Source organism: Ostrea edulis, chromosome 5 (assembly GCF_947568905.1).
Source record: "Ostrea edulis chromosome 5, xbOstEdul1.1, whole genome shotgun sequence".
NCBI classification, from domain to species: Eukaryota; Metazoa; Mollusca; class Bivalvia; order Ostreida; family Ostreidae; genus Ostrea; species Ostrea edulis.
The window spans coordinates 85,179,623-85,204,387 of NC_079168.1; the positions used below are offsets into that span (position 1 = coordinate 85,179,623).

The following is a 24,765-nucleotide window of genomic DNA, read 5'->3' on the forward strand; positions in this document are numbered from 1 at the left end:
AACTTGTTTTTTATGTGCATTACATAGGAAAGGAATATAAAAGAATACCATTGTGTGATTTGGTCATTTATCTGGCCTAACCCAGATAAAAAAAACTACCCACTCGCTTCAAATGCCTAAAAATAAATCAGAAATCATGTGCGATATGCATAATTTGCCGGTCTCCTTGAATAGATTAATGTTTTAACTACTTGCATGCCAAATTTCAAGCCACAGCCCCTTTGATTGTGACGTCTTTGCAAACAGTTATAAAATGAGCAACAAAATTATTCTAATTTGTTCATATATATATATATATATATATATATATATATATATATATATATATATATATATATATATATATATAAATTAAATTTTGGCTATCTTTACAATTATTCTTTTAACCGTTAAGCTACCACTGAACATCTTCAAATTTGGCCAACAAAAATCTACATGTTCTATCAAAAACCTAAAGCATGGCTTTCTCATCCTTGTTAACGATTTCATAGAGAAAATCCCTATCTATTTAAGCTGAATAGACTAAAATTTTGTTATTACCATTGCTCAATAAACAATCCCATACCATATATTTCTATGTAACATGTTTACCTTAAATTGATAAATATAACCAATATAGCCAAACATTTACAAATTGGATGTGTTTGCCTTTGATATATTAACACATTGTAATGACAGTCATTTTCTCATGAAGGCGTTGCAATTTTAAAGAATGCGCGAATGAATATAGAACTACATGTACTTGATAAATATAGTACCTTATATATTAACGACTGGGGATTCTGACAGAGATCAATGTAGACTCTAAGTGAATGTAGAATGTAAGTATAAGTGGAAAAAAAACCCATTTTTCACAGTACATGAGAGTATGCTTCATGAAGCCCGTTATTGTTAAATAATTACAGTCACCAAAAGTAATCGTTACCAAAAGTTTCATAACAAAATCCTTGATAATCTGTTAGAAAGCATGTTGGACATAATGTTTCATAACCGCAGGTGTCTGTGTCTTTGAATAATATCCGCGTAAACATTGCGGGGGATTTACTAGTACCGATCTGACGGGCCGATACTTGTACCAATCCAGTTTACGATCTGCAATGGCGTTGTCTTATTTAGGTCTAATTAACGTGTCGTATCAATTCAAATTAAAAGAACATTAAAAAATTATGAATTTTAAAGAAACGACGAGAAACAAGAGACACTTAATGATACATTGTCAGTTCTGTCTTCACTGAAGAGGTTACCTCATTAATTAATCGCTTCAATGTGAAGATTAATCGCTGTTTATTTCATCTGAAGGTTGAATGAAGTACGGCGTTATTAGGAAGTTGGTCAGGTAATTTATTATGAGAAACGAGAACCAGAAACCTCTGGGTTTTACACTTGCAAATTTAATTGACTGTAATTTAAAATTAAACAATGGGTTGTTTATTTTTTCATGAGAGTAAGAAGGAGTATGCAACACATTTTTTCGTATACTCTTAAATTTTCGTATTCTAATAGACTTACAGATGGAATAACTTAAAATCGCCAATTAATTTGATATACTGTAAATATGAGTATGAGAATCCAACAATTTTTGTAGGAGAATGATTTTAGATTTCATTGGTATACATTACTAAGGTTCAAACAACATACATGTATTTTTATTCAATGATTTGATGAGGTTCAGCAACAGGCTTAGTCTATATAAGCCATCTCCTTGATGAACTTAGGACGTTATTAAGGTGCGTCCATCACAACAAAAAGAACTTGTAACCAATCCCTCTGTATATTTATACAATAGAATATGTTCTTAAATCAACAAAAAGTCACGGTGGTTTAGAGAGACAACCATGCAACTCCTTTTTACTCCTTTTTATCGGGCTTGATGTTTGAAAATTTCTAATATGCTATTTTGACATGAAAATTCAATTCAAACATTTTAGGTCTTTCAGAGAGAGAGAGAGAGAGAGAGAGAGAGAGAGAGAGAGAGAGAGAGAGAGAGTATTTGTCTCTTATTTACATATGTTTAAATAAATGCAAACATATTAGAAATGTTTACAAAAACAAAAGACTGTAAGTCAAACGCTATAAATGACATAAAATTCAACCCGTATTTCCGATAGACATAGATCGATACGCCAATAAAAAGAAAATAAAGAATTAATTAGGTTTGTTTGTTAACAAGTGACGCTTAATCACACCTGGAACTTCCTCAGCGGTGTCTCACTGCGGCGAAAGTCTGTAAATCACAGACGTATCAAACCATGACGCCTGGTGCCTGCGTATGTTCGCTTGCTGACCATGAAAAAGGAGTCACCTATCGCCAACGATACCACGCCTCAATGATCAGTAGGTAGCGTCCCTCCGCACCTTCACGCTTCGCTGACCGTGATTCTAGTTAAAGGAACTATAAGAAAATACGACAGTTCATTTTTCATTCATAATTCCTGTGAAACACAAGCTCGCTAGTGGTGTGGCTAAGTTTAGCATCCTCATCTTAGAGTCAGTGAAAGGATTAACGACAAAAATCCTGAACAATGGTAAGGAAACTTGTGACAGTTAAAAAAAAAAATAATTTCAGCATCACATTTCTTTCATTGTTGTCTTTAAAAACTACTTCATATCTAATCTGACAATTGATGATGTCTTATATTGATCTCAAGTTTTTTTTTTTTTTAATTTTCATTTATGATTCTGTTACTGCACGTTCTGTAGTTCTTAAGACTGACAGGTCTGAAAATAGAAATGATTATTGATAGTTTCATTCTGATTTGCATTGTACATACAATAGTATTAAGATAATTTTACCTATACTTCAAAATAATTCCTATCAACGTAAGAATTGATTTAAGTTATCTATGTATAGAGATTAAGTTAATCTAGGTATGGGACATCTTCTGTTAAATAAATACATAGCAGTTTATCTGGTACACATCCGTACTATACAATTATAGCATTTTGATGATGTATTTAACTGAAAAATTAAAACTATCAAGTAGGAAGTTTTGAAAGAATATAAAACTTTAAGTTGTTAATTATCATCCCTTCGAGAAAAAAAAATACGTTAGACGTGTACATGTACAATGCTTCTGAGAATTAAAATCTAATTCTAGATTTTTGTGGTGTGTTGTTTTATTGGATTTTTATTTATTTATTCATTCATTAATATATTGTTCTTGCAAAATGCTGTTTAAGTACAAGTAATACAACATCTATTATTAATTACTATCTATCTTATGCTGCAAGCAAAATATGAAAACGTCAGATAAAGAAAAGTTTTTGATAAATGATCCTAAAAAAGCATATCATGAATTTGAATGACCTATTCGTTGACACGTCTTGACCGCTCACGGAAGATACAAATAGTACACATGACCTTGACCCCCGCGTCTAACATCGTATACCTGCTCATCGTAATTCATCAAATCACCCGTAAGTTCTTTTTTTACTAGTGGGTAATGATACACGGGAATAGTAATGCCCATTGACCATAAAGCAGACAGACTTGAATTTTAAGATACTAAGATTTAAATTCGGGTTTGATATATAGTTTTGTTACGGGAAGGAAAATAACGATTGCGGAAGAAATAACATGATCGATAATGAGAGAATGATGCGGTAAACATGTAATGTCTGGTATCTACATGTACATGTAAATAATTGTGTATGTTTATATCAAACAAATAACGATATATAATAACTACAAAATCTGGAGAGAAACAAGAATGCAATGGAGAGAGAGAGAGAGAGAGAGAGAGAGAGAGAGAGAGAGAGAGAGAGAGAGAGAGAGAGAGAGAGAGAGAGGGAGAGGATTTAGAGAAATTCTAATTTGGACAAATCCAAATGTCTAAGTTTTCTTCCACAACGTGTGCAAACAAACTATATAAAAATACAGAAATATATACATACTTATATAGACATAACAAAGTCTGTTACCTAAAATCATCCTTCCCCCCCCCCCCCCCCCCCAACAAAAAATGTTTCCGTTTGTACATAAGTCTGCACTTTCTAGAGATGTCAAACAGATGTTAGAAAGACCTGAAATCAGCAATATATACGGGATATGTACGCCTTTTTTACGAGGTGTTGAAGTTAAAGAGAGAGAGAGAGAGAGAGAGAGAGAGAGAGAGAGAGAGAGAGAGAGAGAGAGAGAGAGAGAGAGCATCTTATATTTTACCTTCTCCATTATTCATATTTCATTTTCTGAAATTCTAAAACAGTCGAAGAAAAATATAAAAATGCATTTGAGGAAAATGATTTACATTTGAAAGTCATGCATATGAAATGTTATGATGATACACAGAATATCGTACTTTATATGTTGTTCCATATATGCATGCATTAACGTAACACTACCATCATACGAACTGATATCAGCCAATTATTTTTTTATATAAATAAATTGTGATGTATCATTTTGCTGTCATCGTCACTCAAACTTGGGTAATGTCGAATGGTATGAAAGACCTCTACTTGATCTTTTTAACTTTAAAACTTAAATGATGGATTTCTGTCATTTATTATATACACTTGTCTGCTACTTATCTGCTTAATATGCATCCTAAACTAAAATATTTCTCGACAATTGCAGTTGTACTTTCCTTAGCTTTTGTAGACACAGCAAGATCAGAATCAACATACAATACAAATGTACCTTTATCTCACTCCCTAGTGTTGAGAGAGAGAGAGAGAGAGAGAGAGAGAGAGAGGGTCCCTGACCAATTCGATTTCATTGTTATGCTGAATTGGCAGGTTTATTCTAAATTCTAGTTTCATACCAATTATTTGACAATAACATTTGGCAGTATACACACACACACACACACACACACACACACACACACACACACACACACACACACACACACACATATATATATATATATATATATATAGATGTGTGTGTGTGAGTGTGTGTGTATTTGCAATTAATTATAAATGGATTGAAGTATGTAGAAAATTTACTTTGTCAACCTACTATTACTATTGCTGATAAGAAAATTACTCACAGATATATATATATATATATATATATATATATATATATATATATATATATATATATATATATATATATGCTCGTTGTTTACAGGACTGGTTAATGGCATTACGCAAGGTTCGGTTTTCTCTGTAGTGTTCTTCACATAAAATAATTATCAGTTATGAGTGTTGACAAGAAAGTTACAAGAATATTATCGTCTGTCACAATAAATATATCGTCAATTGCTTAGACCGATCGTACCATCTGACCAATAGGAAAACATAGTTTTGCATTCTTTATCCAATCAACACTTTGGTTTGCGAATGTTGTTAGGTACACGCTAAATTACTTCCGCTTAATTTATGCACCTGTGATTAAATGGTGGGGGAGGTTACATTAGTCGCTTTTTTTCGTGGGAACACACAAAAAGCTCAGATTTTGATACTATGGTTATTATTCTAGGAATGAGTAATTATAAGTATCCTCTATTACCAAGTCACACTGATTCTACGGGATGTCGGATATTATGACATTGTGGTGTGGTATTAATTTTTGGGACAAATATATTATATTATGCCAGAATTTTAAAAATACTACCCAACATTGGAAACTTTTAAATCCGCTTATCTTTGAATTTTTATTCATCCTGGAAATTAAAACCATATAGATTTGGTTTTGTTTATTTTCAGTTTTAGTTTTATTTATTTCTTTTCAGCTTTATTTTCAATTTTATATATGTAGATATCGTATGTAACATACCTTCATATGTTAATTTATATTGTATCTGTACAATATTGCTGTCTGTATATATGTTTTCAGAACCACAATGTAAACTAATTTTTTAAACTAATATTGTGATATCCTGTTTAAATAAAGGACATTATTATCATTACTATCACGGTATTGTAGTTCCTGTCGATGTCCGAGTTACAGAAAAGGAGTAAATAGTCTCCTTTCATCACCAATGATAATCATGGATATTCAATTCATATTCATATTTAAACGCAGTTCAAAATAAAAATCGAAGCAAATTGCACGTAATCACATTCTCATAATCATGAAATGATGAACACGTGACAATAAGAACAGGCCAGCAACTTGAAAATCGTGGATTGCATTCAGCAAAAAACAAACACACAAAATAAATGAATAAAACAGTGATTGACCTGTTTGATTTGATATGCTGCAATGTTCTTGATCCTAGATAATCCTGATTGCCATATACAGTTCACGTTTTCTAGACGAAGTTGAAAAAACTCGATATTTTGCTAAATTTTAGTACGTTATAACTTGATTATAAAATACTATGTCGTAAAATTTCTTCCAGTATGATTTGCTTGCGACAGATTCAATTTACAAGGCCGGTGTAAAAAAAAAAAATCATTGGTGGAATAGAATTTTCTGTCGTAGAAAATCGAAACCTTGACGCTACACATATATCTACATACTGTGCATCTTTATAGGTCGTATCTCTGAGTACCGTAACAATTCAACAAGTGACCATTGACACTCTCTGATGGGATGCCTCCTTTAACAAATCTCCGACCCTAGGACATGCTATGACGTCTGTTTCTTTTTCAATGTGCAAAAATATACCACACATATACGACAAACTTTATGTTTGCCAATCGATAAATCGAACTTTTTTTATTTAGATGGACTATAAATGTGGTCAAGTTTGCGATCATATAGCCATCATAACTCGTCAGCTGTCAGCGTGTGGTTTAAAGTGGAATCGGCGCCACGAGTGACTCATATTAACTCTCTCTCTCTGACCTAGATCAACTAGTACACGTCGGTCTTCCCTATAAGGAACTTTAGACATTGTACTTAGAAGGACTTTCCCATGCTTCATCAAAATTTTGTGATTCTAAATTCCACAATTTGCCTTGTATTGCACGTATCTAAAAATGTAAAAAAAAAAAAAAAAAAATGAATTTTAAAAAAGTTATGATGTTATGAAATGAAACCATTACTCCGGGAGTTGATACTTAGGCTGAAAATGCCTTGTTTGTCTGTTTATCTATTCATTTTTGCAATGAAAGGGGAGATAAGAAAGGACAGAAATGGGGACCGGCTCTTCACCTATTGTTTTTTTTTTTTGGATGTAGAATTTTTTGAAATGGTGTATGAAAGTGTCTTAACTAAAATGCGCGCGCAGATTTGATAGTCAGTTTGAAATTTGAGATACAAAACAATTTATATACATGTGATTATAATATTTCTTACACAACAAGATTTTAGAACCTGTAAAACATGTTATGTAAATCTTTATACCCTTACTCTTTGAAGACGTCCACTCTCAATGTTCATGACGGTCTTCCCAGTGTTAAAGTAGTGATATAAATAGTAATGTAGTAATAATGATTGTCACAGAAGATGTCAGTACTCTAGAAATCTCAATCGAAAAACGTGTTATACACCGGCGTACTATCATGTCATGTAAATACAGCACAGTCACAGGGCATTACAAGCTTGTCCACCAACATGGAGGCTGGTCACTGTTAATAGGCTTGACCGTTGTTTCATCATATTATATTTATATCACACACACACAGATATATATATATTTAACTTACCATCTTCACTATGTTTGTTTCTTTGGTTTTTGCAGAATGCTTGGAAATATCTTGCGGTGGTTCTTCTCTATCAGGTGGCGTCCGCACACATGGGTAAGTCATCAAATTGTAACCTTCAAAAAATGTTGAACTTCACCACCGGTTTAGTAAACATAAAAATGCTGTGTCTTTGAATGATAACTAAATCACCAAACAAGATTCCCGATATCGCGCTTAAAGTCTATATTTAAAAAATAGAATCTGAGACACCTTGGGATTACCATCTTCAAGTGTGTGCATCAAATATGCACCTCTTTTTCATACTGGCATTCGTTGCTTATCTACATGTACAATAATTTTATTTGTGATATTTTTCCAGGTCGGGATCATTCGCGTGCAAGCCAATGGTATCAGAGAGCAGTGAAAATCAAGGACCCATTTGATAAGTTTGCAGAGGAATCCCTAGCTCTGAATCTCGGTCCACAACTCCGACTGCCTAAACCTGGGGAAAGTGGTTTCAGCCAATCAGATTCAGTGTTACCGCCTACCACTGTCCCTCCTACGTTTGATCCGTTCCTTAATTATGACTATCACTTGGATTATCCTTTTGTGACCTCCACCGTGCCTCCCACAGACAACAGCAAGACAACCACGGCCAAAAAATCACACACCGATAGCTTGATGCAGAAGCTTAACTTTGTGGACCCAGTTCAAGGAGACACCCTTTCAGTCACGTTTAATCCCTTACCAACAAATGTGTATCCTGCACAGAATGGCGCATTTTTGAACTTCGAAAAAACCAAATTGTATCCCGAATCTTACGGAAACAAACAAAATATCGGAAATTTTAACGATCCCCACAGTAACAGTCTACACAATGACCTTCATTTCTTCACAAAACTGAAGAACGAGAGAAAACGGACTCTAGCAGAGAGACTGGTACAAAATATCGAGAAGCCTCTGAATTTTCGCTCTAAGAATAACTTTATGGACCCTCTTTGGCTCTACCTTCTGGCGTCACAGTAACCAAAGCATTGGACGTCAACATCTACAAACAATTATTTCTGTGATACGTACGCCGTATTTAGGCTTTGCCAACAGTGGTTTGTAAAATGTCTTAGACTAGATATAGAGTCCGAGTTTGGAATAGGCATTTCCGATACTTGTTGTTATAGAGTTGTAGTTCAATGGCTCCTTAGGATATGTTAAACCATTGCACGCATTTGACAATATTTTATATGTTTGTTATTTGTTGATATTTTATTTGACAAAGTATATCGTGTTTATTGGTGTTTTTGTTTATTAAACAGAAGTAAATACGATGAGCTTGTTTTTATGTAGATCAGAAGTTTTATGTGTTTTTAAAGTACAAACATTGAATGTAATTAATATATTTCAGATAAAGACCTCATTAATCTTGGTAATGAGGTAGATGGTCATTTATTTAAGATTTAACGGAGCAGGTATCAATTGACAAGAGTACGGAACCCAGATGGAGCCATGGGGCCATGGGGTTCAGTATCGCTCTGTCCTACTATTGCAAGCGGATATTGTCATGACGACGACGCGAGGATGCAGTGACAAAATAGTGTGATGACGTATGATAAAAAGATGCCGATGATGAGAACGCGACAATGCTCTACCGGGTCATCATGTCATCGCCAGTGTAGCTATCGCGATATCGTCCTTCCTGTCGATAGTCGAATGGTGCAAAAGTGTACAACGTGGTCCAACCCGAATTGAACGTGTCCCTAAAAGGATTCAAAGAACCAGTTCGTTTCTTTCATGCAGCAATCGAGGCGTTATTTGACGAAACTTTCCTTTCGGAATGACGAGCAGGGTTAGAATAGGTCCTCAGTACCTTCTTGCTTGTCGTAAGAGGCGACTACTAAATGGGGCGTTCCTTCGAATGAGATCGCAAAAACCAAGGCCCCGTGTCACAGCAGGTGTGGCACGATAAAGATCCCTCCCTGCTCAAAGGCCGTAAGCGCTGAGCATAGGTCTAACTTTGCAGCCCTTCACCGGCAGTGATGACGTCTCCATATGAGTGAAAGATTCTCGAGCAGGGCGTTAAACAATATACAACCAACTAACCTTTTCATCACTTACGTGATCAAAAGAACTTTCGGAATCAAGAACTTTCGGAATCATGAACTACGGTTATATAATCAACTAGGGCTCTGCACATCGAGACGTGCATGACATATTTCTCAAACGTGCTCCTCAATGACTCTGTCCTTCAACTCTTTAAGACAGCATCGCTACATGTGTAAATGAAATAAGAAATTAAACACACACAACATCTAGCACTCAAGGAAATTCGGAATTTCTGTTACCGGTACATTGCCCCGTTAATTTGACCTCTTTTCAATCTAATCTTGAAAATGAATAGGAACACAGATATTTAGGCAAGGTACAATTCCTGAAAGTTTCGATTACAATGTGAGCGTATCGTGTACACAAAGAATGTCCTCTTCACTTCCCCTAACCTGTACATTAACAGTGATGGCACGTGTTTATATGTGGTACCATTCCTATATGCTGGACAAATCTTGTACACCAGTCTAAACTTACGAAAACAGAAATGTACGAAAAAACGGGCAAATTATCACAATATATATTTTTTTTATCTTATTTCATATCCCATTTGAGATTTCCTCATTCAAGTAAAGACGTCACCAGCTTTTGGTAAAGTGTCATAATTTTTTTTTACCTCGCTAACGCCTATCGTGCTTCAATCTTAAGGTATTCAATGTATAATGACCATATTTCATATCTAATAAATGGATGGTGGAATATTTGTAATTATGGTATCATTTTGAAGGGTCCTTCAAATAAAAATAATCCACTATAGGAATTTTCAAAATTTTGTTTACTGCCTGATTTATTTCACCTAGAATTTAACATTGAAGTATATGGAAAAGGCAGGTTTTATTACAATATTCTAAAATAAAATTATATTTTCATAATTATCTCTTGGTAGAAAGTTACATATACTTTCTTTTTATGAAAATATGAAATAAAATTAATCATTGACCATACACATTTTTAGAAAATTAGATTTTTCTTATTTTGAGGTGGAGAAACGATGAACAAAATCTTGGTGCTCGGTGCATTGTTTCGTGTGCAAGAGGAATATATTTGCGTTCAATAAGGGTAATGGAATCTCAACCACTTTAAAGATATTTAAACAGTCAAAAAATGACGGGTGGTGAGATGACCTCGGGGGCACCTGTCCACCATAATACCCAATGCATCTTAATATGTGCAGCATTTGTTTTATATGATTTTCCCCCCGGAATGATAACATGGTGAAGAATCTTCAAGAAACATGTTATTTGAAAAAGATATATTAGACAAATTGGGTTTAAAGAGAAATTAAAATGAAATGACCAAATTTAAGAAATGTCGCTATTTTTCAGATTTGAACTAAAGCAGAGAAAAAAGTACCGATCCCTATCAAAATTGATAGAAATTACTAAAATAATCATATTGTTGCTAATTTTATACACATATCATCAAGAAATTAGTTTCCTTTTTTAATTCATTTAATTTGTAAACCATTTTACATCAAGGGAATGTAGTTTTCTGATTACAATGTTTCTCTAGGACTACTTTTTATAATTCCGATGGGGCTTAATAATTCAGAGAAAAATAGCAATATTTCTGAATTTTAGCCATTTCAGTTTAATTTCTTTTCAAAATGCATTTGTATGATATATATTTTCACCAGTTCACATATTTTTTTTGAAGATTTTAGCCTTGGAATTAAAAAAAATATTAAGAAATAACATTTTCAATATTCATAAACATTTTTAAAAAAAAGAAGAAGATCGTCTGCGTCTTTTAGGCATGTTTTTCTTTTTAGGCATTCATATAATTCATCAATTCACAGCGATATTTGGACTCTAAATATTACTTATTTGCAAACAAAACATCTTTTTTATTATTAGAGCTTGTATCACTCTTTCAATGGTGAAGTCATACTTCACACGCGGTGTTTTAACAACCCATCAAATAAAGGTTTTGACAGCATCTAGTTTACGCTGTAACTAGAAGCGGTGCTCTTTAGAACCATCAGTGTAAACAGTGGTTAAGATGACACAAAACTTCTGATCTATGTCCCGGATCATGAGTACATAAATTTGCCAGACCTTTCTCTCGGGGCCGTATGTACTGTGTTAGCGTGGTACACAGACTCTTGATTACTTCGAAGATGTTCCATGAACCCATGGTCAAAGGTTTCGTAAATCACATTGAAAAAATGTCCGAAAATGTATTAAAAAAATAAATAGAGAGAGAGAGAGATAGAGAGAGAAGAGAGAGAGAGATTCACTACATATGGATACCCACTTCCGCCCCTATCCTGTGTTGAACTCACGACCTGCGGAACCAAGGTGTGTGACCAGCGCGATAAAACCGCTCGATCATCTGGGCAAGTCAAAAAAGATTTGCTTTCGATGACGATGGAATTCTCGCCACGCTGTCGCACACAACACGGTCATTGAGAATGGAAATGGGACAGTCATTTGACGTTAATATAAGAGGACCATACAAGATACATACTGTATTTGAAATATTTTTAATATAAACCACCGAGTTTGCGATGAACTGTTAAATAAACTAATATCTGCTTAGTATAAAAGTTCTACCTTGAAAACGTATTCATGAAAAGTTACAATTTTTTATTACAATATGTATATGTTTGGAGGCTTCGAAACACATGACTCCTAAACTAGGGGTTCCGGCGCCAAGATGGGTCTCTTTGGGTCATGTAACTAAAATCAACTGTATTGCATCGATAGAAATGGTCTCTAGATTAACTGCATACACAGTTTGGAAATTGAAATATGAAAACAAAACTTTGGTGGGAAATAGGAATCACCAAGCTTGTCTCTCTATCCCCTGTTTACATTTTTTGTATCTTGACCAAATATTTGTAAGAATGGGGTTTTTATAAGATACGGTGTCATTTTGCAAGGTCAAGGTCATTATTGATAGATAGATAGATAGAATATTTGTCCACGCCTGATAACGTTATGTTCACTAGTCCGCAAAGCATTTCACTAGTCCGTCCAGTATATCATAAAATGATCTTCATTTAATTAAGCCGTTCTTGACACATTTATTTTGACGACGGATTACTCCGTTTACCTGATGAAGACATAGGGTTCACGGCGGATGTGACCAGTCGACATAGTATGCTTACTCCTCTTAGGCACTAGATCCCACCTTTGGTGTGTCCAGGGGTTCGTGTTTGCCTAACTCCTTATAGATTATTAGATTGATCACTGTTCGTTATCTTCGCCTTTCATTAAGGCCACCCGTTGTTACGGCACGTTCGGTCGCCCGGCGACGATATGTGCGGCATATTAATGCGCAACGTTTCTGACATTTTTTCAAAAACTATTTTTTCATCTCCTCGATATGAAGAGTTCTTTTATAATTTCCGAAATAGGTTTACATTTTATATTGTAGCAATATAACCATACGTTGTATATAGGCCGGAGTAGCTCAGTGTTAAAATCACCTAGCTAATAATGTTCAATACCCGATTGCACCAAATATTTTTGTCTCCTTTGCTACAGAAATGGGAATTTATAAAACTCATTGTAATACATAAGATTTTTACTTGCAACAATCAGGAACTGTCAAAATATGTTAACTCTAAAACAGACATGGTAATACATGTACATCTATACCCCAAGATTGTTTTGTAGAAACAAGATAGAACGCAAGTGAAATGTCACGAAAAATTATATACTAGTATCAATGAGAAACTTTGCCTATGTTCTTAAAAGTTTATATTTGAATTAAAATGGAAAATGCGTTTATTTACCTTATCTAACTGACAAAAAGCTACCCTCCAAAACGGAAAGCACAGAAGCACATTCAACGATAATAATCATGTTGGATCGTCCGTCCTTTGTTTTACGTCCCGTCGAGAATTTTTCACTCCTATTGAGACGCCACCAGTTGTAGCTGTAGGTGAAATACCACAAATTTAGACCTATGCTTAGCGCTTACGGTCGCAGCAGTGAGGGCCTCCGTTTTTTAAGGTCATATCCGAAAGACCTGTGGTTCTCACTTCTGAATTCTGAGCGTTTGGCGAAAGAGCAATCACTAGTCTACCTATAAGTAAAAGCGCCCAAAATTTGCAAAGTATATACATGTACCATCATGACGAATGACGATGCTTTGTGGCAAAATGAATTATTTCGTTTGTATTGTGCGCTAAATAGTGAGGAAGGTAGTGAGGGCAGAAACATATCACAAAATCATCATAAAATAATTATGTGGAAAGTGTTCCCAAAAGAATATATACTGACGTAACAATTTTATTCATATTTCATGTTTAACCATAGCTAAGGATCCGACGTATTAAAATGGCACCTTTCACATTTTTGACAACAACAAACGTCTTGACAATGTATTTGTCATAAAGTCATTGACTTCCACAGTTTATTAGACTGTCACTACCTCGTTTCCATCACAACTTCTCGGGTCATTCCGAGAGGTTGTTTTCCTCTTGCCGGAATGGCCCGATAATTCGTTCATCATAAGGAAATTCATTTATAAGACAGGGAAACCGAGGATTGTTTCAATCAAGTCTCTTTTGGCTAGATAGCACTTCCTACCAGAAAACACCAGCACATGAATCCACGTCCTATGTCTCCTGTCTCTGAAAAATCAGATTTAATTATAGTATGAGTCTTCTAGGTATTTGAATCGGCCCGACCCCTTTTGTTCTGTTTTAATGATGCTCAGATGCTGATTTGAAGAGGGTAAGGGTTGGGTTTGATTTGACCAACACTACCAAAAAATCCTGGATCCGCGCGTGTATCCTATTGCTTTGATCAATTCTTTTCACAGTTTTATGTTTCACAGAAGAGTTCAGATACATCCCTAACCCGTACACTGACCTGGGGAAGGGAATGGCCTGTCTTAAAGAAACCCCGCATATATTTATTCTCTCAATTAGCTGTCAGGAGACTTCTTTTCATGTTATAGAAGAAATAAATGGTCTGATTGCTTGAATATGACCATTGTCGGTGATTGTCTGCAAAATTTAGGCCTATGCTCGGCACTTATGGTCTTTGAGCAGGGAAGGATCTTTATCGTGCCACACCTGCTGTGACACGGGACCTCGGTTTTTGCGGTCTTATCCGAAGGACCGCCCCATTTAGTCGCCTCTTCCGACAAGCAAGGGGTACTGAGGACCTATATTCTAACCCGGGCCCCCACGGGATTAAATGGTTTGAACACATGTTGTATATAGACTCGATACAAGTTTATACATCTTTGCAAATCCTTTCTTTAGCTAGGTATATGTATACATGTGTATAACTGGATTATCTACCCCTGGGCACGGTAATGAATATTTTATTGGGGCCATCTACTCACTACGTGAAATATGTAATATATACTCATCCTTATTTGTGTTTTGTGAAATCCCTGGTCAATTATTTCTAGTTATTAGTTTAAATTTACTTTGTTCAATTTATTTATTTTATGCCATTTTTTTTAACTTCGTCATCTATTTTTCAGTAAATAAATGACATTAACCCATTTACAGTGTTATCTTTCCGCAGTTTTACAAGCTTGAACTAACTGTGTTAAAAGCAGGTAGTAGTTGCTGATGAATTCGGTAGTTCTGGATAGAGATGATCATAAATACTATTTATGTCTCGCATTGTAAATAGTTTTATATCACTCAAATCATTTTTAGGTCACCTAAATTCATTCAGGTGACCTATTGCTATCTGTTTTTGTCCGTCGTCGTTCGTCGTGCGTTAACATTTGAACATTTTCAGCTTCTTCTCTGAAACCCCTGGACCAATTTCAACCAATTTTGGCATATAGCATCTGTGGGTGGAGGGGAACAAAAATTGTGAAATTCGTGGTCCCTGCCCCCCTGGGGCCTGAGGGGTGGGGCAAAAACCATCAAAATGAGTGTAATCTTAAAAAATCTTCTTCTTTACTCCTGGACATCAAGAAGCCAAACTGTGGGCATAATTATAATGAACGTTGAGCCCTCTACCAAAATTGTGAAATTCATGGCCCCTGGTGCAGGGGTTCTTGTGTTAGGGTGGGGCTCTATTGGTCATATAGTGAAAATGTAGAAAGTCTTTGAAAATCTTCTTCTCTGTCTCTGGGTATGAAGTAGACAAACTAATAGCATGGTAATGATGAGCAAGGATGCCTCTTTATACCCCCCGCAACAAGTTGTGGGGGGGGGGGTATACTGGAATCGGGTTGTCCGTCTGTCCGTCCGTCCGTCTGTAGACGCAATGGTTTCCGGGCTCTAAAGCATTATCTTTTCCACCTACCGTCACCATATCATATATATGGACTACCCATGGGATGAAGATGTTCCCTATCGATTTTGGGGTCAAAAGGTCAAAGGTCAAGCACACTGGACATCGAAGTAGCAATATGGTTTCCGGGCTCTAAAGTGTTATCCTTTCCACCTACAGTCACCATATCATACATATGGACTACCCATGGGATGAAGATGTTCCCTCAAACTCCCCGTCGAGGCCTCATTACGTCACCTACGAATAGACCTCTCCTATGTGACGCACCACAATATACATATTTGTATATTGTGAGTCCGCTATCATCACGCAGACAAATTACACTAAAGAAGTAGTTCGCAGTTAAAAGTTTGAAGATATTGATATTAAGAGCATTAATATAAAAGTATGGATTTTATTTTAAACATAAAATGATCAAAAGTAGGGAGACTGTTCAAATTATTGTGTAAAGTTATAAACTTGATGTTTACGTTCTTGTTTTGAAAGTTGTTTACGTTTGACGTTATGTTTTTTCGTCATTCTACAGTGACGTCACAGTATACGCGGTCTAAGAAATCGCTATCCCATAATGCCTAAGTGGAAGAGTTTGGTTTGTGAGCAAACGAACTCTGGTGGAAGTTTGGATGTTCCCTATCGATTTTGAGGTCAAAGGTCAAGCGCAATGGACATTGAAGTAGCAATATGGTTTCCGGGCTCTAAAGCGTTATCCTTTCCACCTACAGTCACCATATCAAACATATGGACTACCCATTGGATGAAGATGTTCCCTATCGATTTTGGGGTCAAAAGGTCAAAGGTCACATGCACTGGACATTGAAGTAGCAATATGGTTTCCGGGCTCTAAAGCGTTATCCTTTCCACCTACAGTCACCATATCACACATATGGACTACCCATGGGATGAAGATGTTCCCTATCGATTTTGGGGTCAAAAGGTCAAAGGTCATGCGCACTGGACATCGAAGTAGCAACACTCAGAAAAGAGGTAGTTTATACCTATTACCAACACCCTTTGGGAGATTGGAGTAAGCGGGGGGTATTCTTAGTGAGCATTGCTCACAGTACCTCTTGTTAAAAATTGTGAAATTCATGGCCCCTGGATCAGGGGTTCTGGTGCTAGGGTGGGGCTCTATAAGTCATATAGTGAAAATGCATTATTTCTTTGAAAATCTTCTTCTCTGTCCTTGGGTATTAAGTAGACAAACCAATAGCATGGTTATGATGAGCAAGGATGCCTCTTTCAAAATTGTGAAATTCATGGCCCCTGGGTCAGGGGTTCTGGTATTAGGGTGGGGCCCTATTGATCATATAGTGAAAATGCATTTTATTTCTTTGAAAATCTTCTCCTCTGCTGCTGGGTATTAAGTAGATAAAATAATAGTATGATAATGATGATCAAGGATGCTTCTTTCATAACTGAAATTTATGGCCCCTGGGTCAGGGGTTCTGGTGCAAAGGCGGGGCTGACCACATAGCTATTCAATGTTTCTTCCATCCAAAAGTAAAGTTCTTATATTTAAACACAAACCTAATTCAAACATTGGAAGGTTGTTACATGATACTCAGGTGACCTATAAGGCCCCTGGGCCTCTTGTTTAAATCTAGCAACCCCTGTCATAAGGCGATCGTTCCTCCAGCAGAAACAGAAGCCAGTTAATGATAATAAGATAATCCGTGCTGATCATATGAAATCGACATCTTTACGTTTACCACCGTTTTATCAGAATAAACTTCTGCTGTCTCTATGTATTTTATTTTTTCGATAATAAGACTGGTGTTTCAGCGTGAAAAATATAGGTATTACATGTGTTGGTTGTTGGTATTATGGAGGACGTTAAAACATGTCTTTGTCACTTCGATTTTAAACCAAATACTTGTATAGCGGTCTGACAAAGATTACATGATAACTGATGCTCAATTTGGGTTTTAGCTTCAAATACAGTTATTTTTGTCTATTCTCAAATATTTGTATGCCACTTTCTAACAAAAATAAAAGATTACATTGTTATACCCCCTCCCCCCTTCAAAGAAGAGGGGCATATTGCTTTTGCACCTGTCAGTCGGTCGGTCTGTCGACCACGTTGTCCTCTCAATATCTTGAGAACCATTCACTTGTTTGTAATGATATTTCATATGTGGGTTGTTTATGAGTAGAAAAATATCCCAATAGTTTTTCAGGTCAAAAGGTCAAGGGTCAATCTACTCTGGACATAGGAAGACACTGTCCGTTCAATATCGTGAGAAGCCTTTGCTTGACAGACATCAAACTTGGTACACTGTTACATCTTCAGGAGAAAATGACCCTGCTGATTTTGAGGTCACATGGTCAAAGGTCAAGAGTTAAACTGGACATAGTAATATACTGTCTCCTATATTTTAAGAATTATTTGCTTTAGTGACACCAAACTTTGTACACTGGTACAGCATAAGGAGTAGATAGTCCCTATTGATTTTAGGTCACATGGTCAATCCACTCTTGACATAGGAAAATATTGTCTGCTCAATATTTTGAATTGGTGATACTACTATCAATTAAATGATGCATGTGTATAACCCTTTTCAATTTTGTACCATGGGGGCATATATGTTTTACAAACATCTCTTGAAAATGTTGTTTCATAGATTTCAACAAAGCCCGTGACACTGTTGATTAATTAATTATGGAAAAAAGCTCAGCACGTGTGGTAATAGAGGTAAATTCATTAAAGGCATTATTTGGGTTATGTATTAAAGCATGAAATCAAGTGCTAAATCTTCAGGTATGATGTCAGATTTTTTAAGAAGTAACGTAGGACATAACACAAGGAGAAGTGTTATGTCCAATATGTTTTGCGTTATATTTAAATGATTTTGTGTTTTTAAAACACGATATTGTACCATTACATTTGCAAAAACTAAACTTGTATGTATTGATGCATGCAAATGATATGGTCTTTTTTGCTGAGAATATACATGAGCTTCAAAAAATGTTAGATGGGTTATATAAATGCACAACTTACTAGGATCTTATTGTTAATGTTGATAAAACGAATTTTTTTCAGAAATGGAGGTAAAATAAAAAATACAGAAAAATGGAATCTGAATGGTCAGCCAATTGAAGTTGTTGACAAATTTGTAAACCTTGGTACTTATTTGACTCTTACGGTAACTACAAATTTACGCAAAAAATAATTAGTCTGTCAAGGTAGAAAAGCTATGTTCTCATTAAAATTAAAAATTGAAAATATGTGCCTTAACACAGAAACACCATTGACACTTTTTGATACATATGTAGCAAGTATTCTGAATTTCGGTTGTGAAGAATGGGGTAGTCATGATACCAACGACGTACAAAAGATACAGTTAGAGTTTATAAAATATGTTTCCGTGTATTTTGAAACCGGAAGGCTACCTATGAAAATCATTCCATTCTTCAGAATGTTCAAATTTTGCTTTAAAGTTTTACGTAGTGAAAATTGTGCTATTAGAAATTGTTATGGTGAATTATATTACAACTGTGAGAGAATGAAAAATTGCAGCAATAATTGGGCCTATTGCAGATTAAAAAAAATATTGCATGAGACAGGGTTAGGGTATATTTGGTGTGAACAGTAGAATGCTACTAAATTTTCTTTCCAATCATAAAACAGAGATTGACCGATGATGATGATTCTGTCCTCTCTGTTTATTACATAGTATGATTTTGAAATATTTGTTCAAAGTTTAGTTGAGCAAATTAATTGTTCTTCAAAATGTATTATTTTCAATCATATTATAGATCACCTTTCTTTACAACATTACCTTTGTAAACCTAATATGTATTACAAGTCGAATTACACTATCTTCTCACAACCTTCAAATTAAAACAGGCGGTCATAGCAGTATACTTAGAGAAAATAGAGTATGTAAATTCTGGAAAAAAATTACATAGAGGGCGAATACCACTTTGTAAGAATTTGTCTTCATTACGAGGAATTTCGTCATCGATAAATCAAAAAGTATCATTGGCAAAAAACCATCTGTTTTCAAAGTACAATTATCAAGCGTTCATAATGTACATGAACAGATGTGCGTATTTATGTCTTGTACTTAAGTTGCACGAAAACCTTTCTCGTTTAGGAGTTATTCTCCGTCATTTAAATTTGTACACCGCCATACAATGCCATTCTTACATGTACATGTAACATTAATGTGATAAGATTCAATAAAGAGAGTATATAGTATAATAAAACAATATGAAATTATGGGCCAGTTTTTGCATAATTGGTTTGATCGAATGTTTTTATTTCCGGATAACACGAAACACTCTAAAATTTAGTCCTTACCGTGTGTTCTAGTCCAGTCAATCTATACAGAATTTGGATCTCACCTAAACATAATTGCGAAAGAAACTAAATGCTATCAAGATACAGTAAGAATTATACCCTGGTATTTGCCTTTTAACATATTGAAAGATTTTAGATCCAATAATGTCGCACATGAAACGTAGTCGAATACGCCGGTTTCGAGATATGTCCGAGTCATTTCCCTTTGGAAAACTCTCGTACTTAGTAAGGCGCGAAACAACTTGTTTACACGCGGGAGTGGGACAAATATTCATCACTGCGTAAGTTAATGTGCTCAGCAAGTTTCTTATACTCGGTTTCATCACCAAAATTCGACTGATACTCAAACTAAGTAATGGTAAGTATTCAGGGAGTATAAATACAAGGAATTCGTATTACATGTATATACCATTATTTCGTTGCTCGTACATATGATATCCAGGATATTACTTTCGAGTATGACATTGTCTTTATGTTTCCAATTAAATAAAACCTTTCTATCGATATTGTTTTGTATTTCCGATATTTATATATTTAAACAAATGCCGCTTTTAATATATTTCATCGTCTTCCTCACTCACTTTAGGTCCACTCTGTCCCACTTTGGCATTCTGAGTTGAGTTCCACAAATGCACCTCCTACACAGAAGATCTCTTATCTCGAAACTGGATCATGTATTTACGTGTATCGTTCTCGTCAAGTTCACTATTGTAGAATATATAGTTATATGTAAATGTATTCATGTCACTCTTCTGAAGATCATTAGTCAATTGCAACAATCCTAAACTTTTGTTTCATCTTCATGTGTGCATGATTTATCTGTGCAGAATTTACATATATAGTTTCTAGGAAGTGAGTCGCCCCTCTCCCTTCCCATTTTTTAATTAGTCACTCATCCAGAAAATATAAGACAATTGCGTCAGCTGAAGTTCGTCTGTTTGAACGTATTCTTACACGTGTCATGCATGTAATTTTCATCGGTGTAGAATATGCAGGAAATGGAATAAAACATAGATATATCAGGGGCGGATCCAGGAATTGCTATTACGGGGGGGGGGGGGGCGCAACTTTATGAGACAGAGGATCTGGGGGCCGCCTCGAGACCCCCAGTGGGTGGGGGTCCAGAGGGCTTCCTCCGCAAGCTCCTGGATTTTATAGAGCTTGAAATATGTTTCCCATTTAGTCATTTGTACTATTTTCTATCATCTTTTATCGGGTAAAATTGATAAAATGACGCAAGTTTTAAGGCTTTTTGAAAAAAATCAAGTTCTCCCAATAAAGTAATTCAAGAAATCAAAAGATTTTGTCATTTATTTCTCCGGGAGAGGGAGAAACTATTGCTTCTTTTATCGATTAGTACATTTTTCTAAACAATATACTACGATTTACCTTAAATTTGAAAATTTTACCCCTAAATCTGCCACTGGATATGGGGAATACTTTTGCAATGTGATTTTATGGTATACACACCATTTCAACGTGTTGAGTAAAGCGATTCGTTATTGCGTGCTTACAACTGAACTGAACTTACAATGTTGCAATATACGTTGTACTTTCACTTTTGCGTAGAAATAGGTGTTGGATAAAGCTATAGTTTATTCCATGGGTGATATTCATACCTCCTGTTCTCCCGTTATTAGTTTTAAGATGATCTTTAAGATAATATTCAGACTGATTTAAGGATGATTGACAAAGGTTGCTGCCCTTGGCAACGAAAACTTTCATAAGAATTTCATGCTGCCAAGCGTTTGCGTTTCCCGACAGTAGGGTACTTTTTTTAAGCATATAAATTGTGAATAGCAAATCATATTGATCACAAGAAATATTTTGTGGCAACTCGCTTTTCGACTTTAAATTGACTGCACTATTTCAATTTCATTTCCACTATAAATTGATCCTTATTCTGTTTTTACATTTTTAAAAGATTATTTTTTCCTCAAACAGGACATCTTACCCAAACGTTGTATACCGTGTCTATACCGTTGTATTCTGTGTCTATGACATTGTATACCATGTCTATACTGTGTCCATACAGTTGTATACTGTGTCTATACCATTGTATACTCTGTCTATATCGTTGTATAATGTGTTTATACCGTTGTAAAATGTGTCTATATAGTGTTTATACCGTTGTATACCGTGTCTATACCGTTGTATACTGTGTCTATAATGTGTTAATACCGTTATATACCGTGTCTATACCGCTGTATACTTCGTTCATACCGTTGTATACCGTGTCTATACTGTTGTATACCGTGTATATGCTGTTTATACCATGTTTATACTGTGTTTATATCGTTGTATACCGTGTCTATACCGTTGCATACTGTGTCTATACCTTGTCTATACTGTGTCTATACTGTGTTTATACAGTGTCTATACCGTTGTATACTGTGTCTATACCGTTGTATACTGTGTCTATACCGTGTTTATACGTTGTATACCGTGTTTATACAGTCGTATACCGTGTGTAAATCGTTGTATACCGTGTCTATACCGTTGTATACTGTTGTATATCGTGTTTATACCGTTGTAAACTATGTCTATACCCATTGTATACAGTATTTATACCGTTGCATACCGTGTTTATACCGTTGTATACCGTGTCTATACCGTTGTATACTGTGTCTATACTGTGTTATACCGTTATATACCGTGTCTATACCATTGTATACTGTGTATATACTGTGTCTATACCGTTGTATACTGTGTATATACCGTTATATACCGTGTCTATACTGTTGTATACCGTGTCTATACTGTGTTTATACCAAATTTATACTGTGTTTATATCGTTGTATACCGTGTCTATACCGTTGCATACTGTGTCTATACCGTGTCTATACTGTTTCTATACTATGTTTATACCGTTGTATACTGTGTTTATACGGTGTCTATACCGTTGTATACTGTGTCTATACTGTGTTTATACCGTTATATACCGTGTCTATACTATTTTATACTGTGTTTATACCGTGTCTATACTGTGTCTAAACTGTGTCCATACTGTGTCTATACTGTTGTATACCGTGTTGATACCGTTGTATACTGTGTTGATACCGTTGTATACCGTGTTTATACTGTGTCTATACCGTTGTATACTGTGTATATACCGTTATATACCGTGTTTATACCGTTGTATACTGTGTCTATACCGTTGTATACTGTGTCTATACCGTGTTTATACTGTGTTTATACCGTTGTATACTGTGTCTATACCGTGTTTATACGTTGTATACCGTGTCTATACCGTTGTATAACGTGTTTATACCGTTGTATACCGTGTTTGGACCTTTGTATACCGTGTCTATACCGGTGCTTATCGTGTTTATATCGTTGTATACTGTGTTATATCGTTGCATACTGTGTCTATACCGTGTTTATACTGTGTTTATACCGTTGTATACTGTGTCTATACCGTGTTTATACGTTGTATACCGTGTCTATACCGTTGTATACCGTGTTTATACCGTTGTATACCGTGTTTGGACCTTTGTATACCGTGTCTATACCAGTGCTTATTGTGTTTATATCGTTGTATACTGTGTTATATCGTTGCATACTGTGTCTATACTGTGTTTCTACCGTTGTATACTGTGTTTATACCGTGTCTATACCGTTGTATACCGTGTTTAAACCGTTTATACCGTCTTTATACCGTTGCATACCGTGTTTATACTGTTGTATACCGTGTTTATACTGTTGTATACCGTGTCTATACCGTTGTATACCGTGTCTATACCGTTGCATACCGTGTTTATACTGTTGCATACCGTGTTTATACTGTTGTATACCGTGTTTATACTGTTGCATACCGTGTTTATACTGTTGTATATCGTGTTTATACTGTTGTGTACCGTGTTTATACCGTTGTAAACTATGTCTATACCGTTGTATACTGTGTCTATACCGTTGTATACTTTGTTCATACCGTTGTATACCGTGTTTATACTGCTGTATACCGTGTGTATACTGTTGTATACCGTTGTATACCGTGTCTATATCGTTGTATACTGTGTCTATATCGTTGTATACCGTGTCTATATCGTTGTATACTGTGGTTATTCTGTTGTATACCGTGTTTATACCGTTGTAAACTATGTCTATACCGTTGTATACTGTGTCTATACCGTTGTATACTTTGTTCATACCGTTGTATACCGTGTTTATACTGTTGTATACCGTTTATACTGTTGTATACCGTGTTTATATCGTTGTATAATGTGTCTATACCGTTGTATACCGTGTCTATGTCGTTGTATAAATTGTCTATACTGTTGTATAGTTTGTTCATACTGTTATAATTTAATTCTTATTGTATCCTTGTCTCTGATTGGTCAAATTCCAATAGAGGAACGCAAGTTATTTTTGTATAACCTGGTTTGGTATTGGGACACACTCCCTTGACAACCAGATGTCGGAACTATTTTTTTCCCCTCTCTCTCTTTTACATCGCAGCACTGTTTTCAGCCTTCTATGGAATAGAAAGTCAACGTGCACATTAAGATACTTCGGTTTGATACACATGTTGTTTTCTCGTTGTCAATATTAGCATCTACTCTTGTACGCAAATCACTTTTGTAAAACATCTTTCTCTGCATATATGGTCGAATAATAGAT

At 35.4% G+C, this 24,765-nt stretch overlaps 1 protein-coding gene across 1 annotated transcript; it reads left to right on the top strand.

The window, feature by feature from the left end:
* The first annotated feature begins 2,228 nt into the window (after positions 1-2,228).
* LOC125652580 (uncharacterized) lies at positions 2,229-8,846 on the top strand. Its single transcript, XM_048881903.2, has 3 exons — positions 2,229-2,525; positions 7,581-7,638; positions 7,904-8,846. The coding sequence occupies exons 1-3, from the start codon at positions 2,523-2,525 to the stop codon at positions 8,548-8,550; spliced, it is 708 nt and encodes a 235-aa protein (XP_048737860.2). The 5' UTR covers positions 2,229-2,522; the 3' UTR covers positions 8,551-8,846.
* The last annotated feature ends 15,919 nt before the right edge of the window (positions 8,847-24,765 follow it).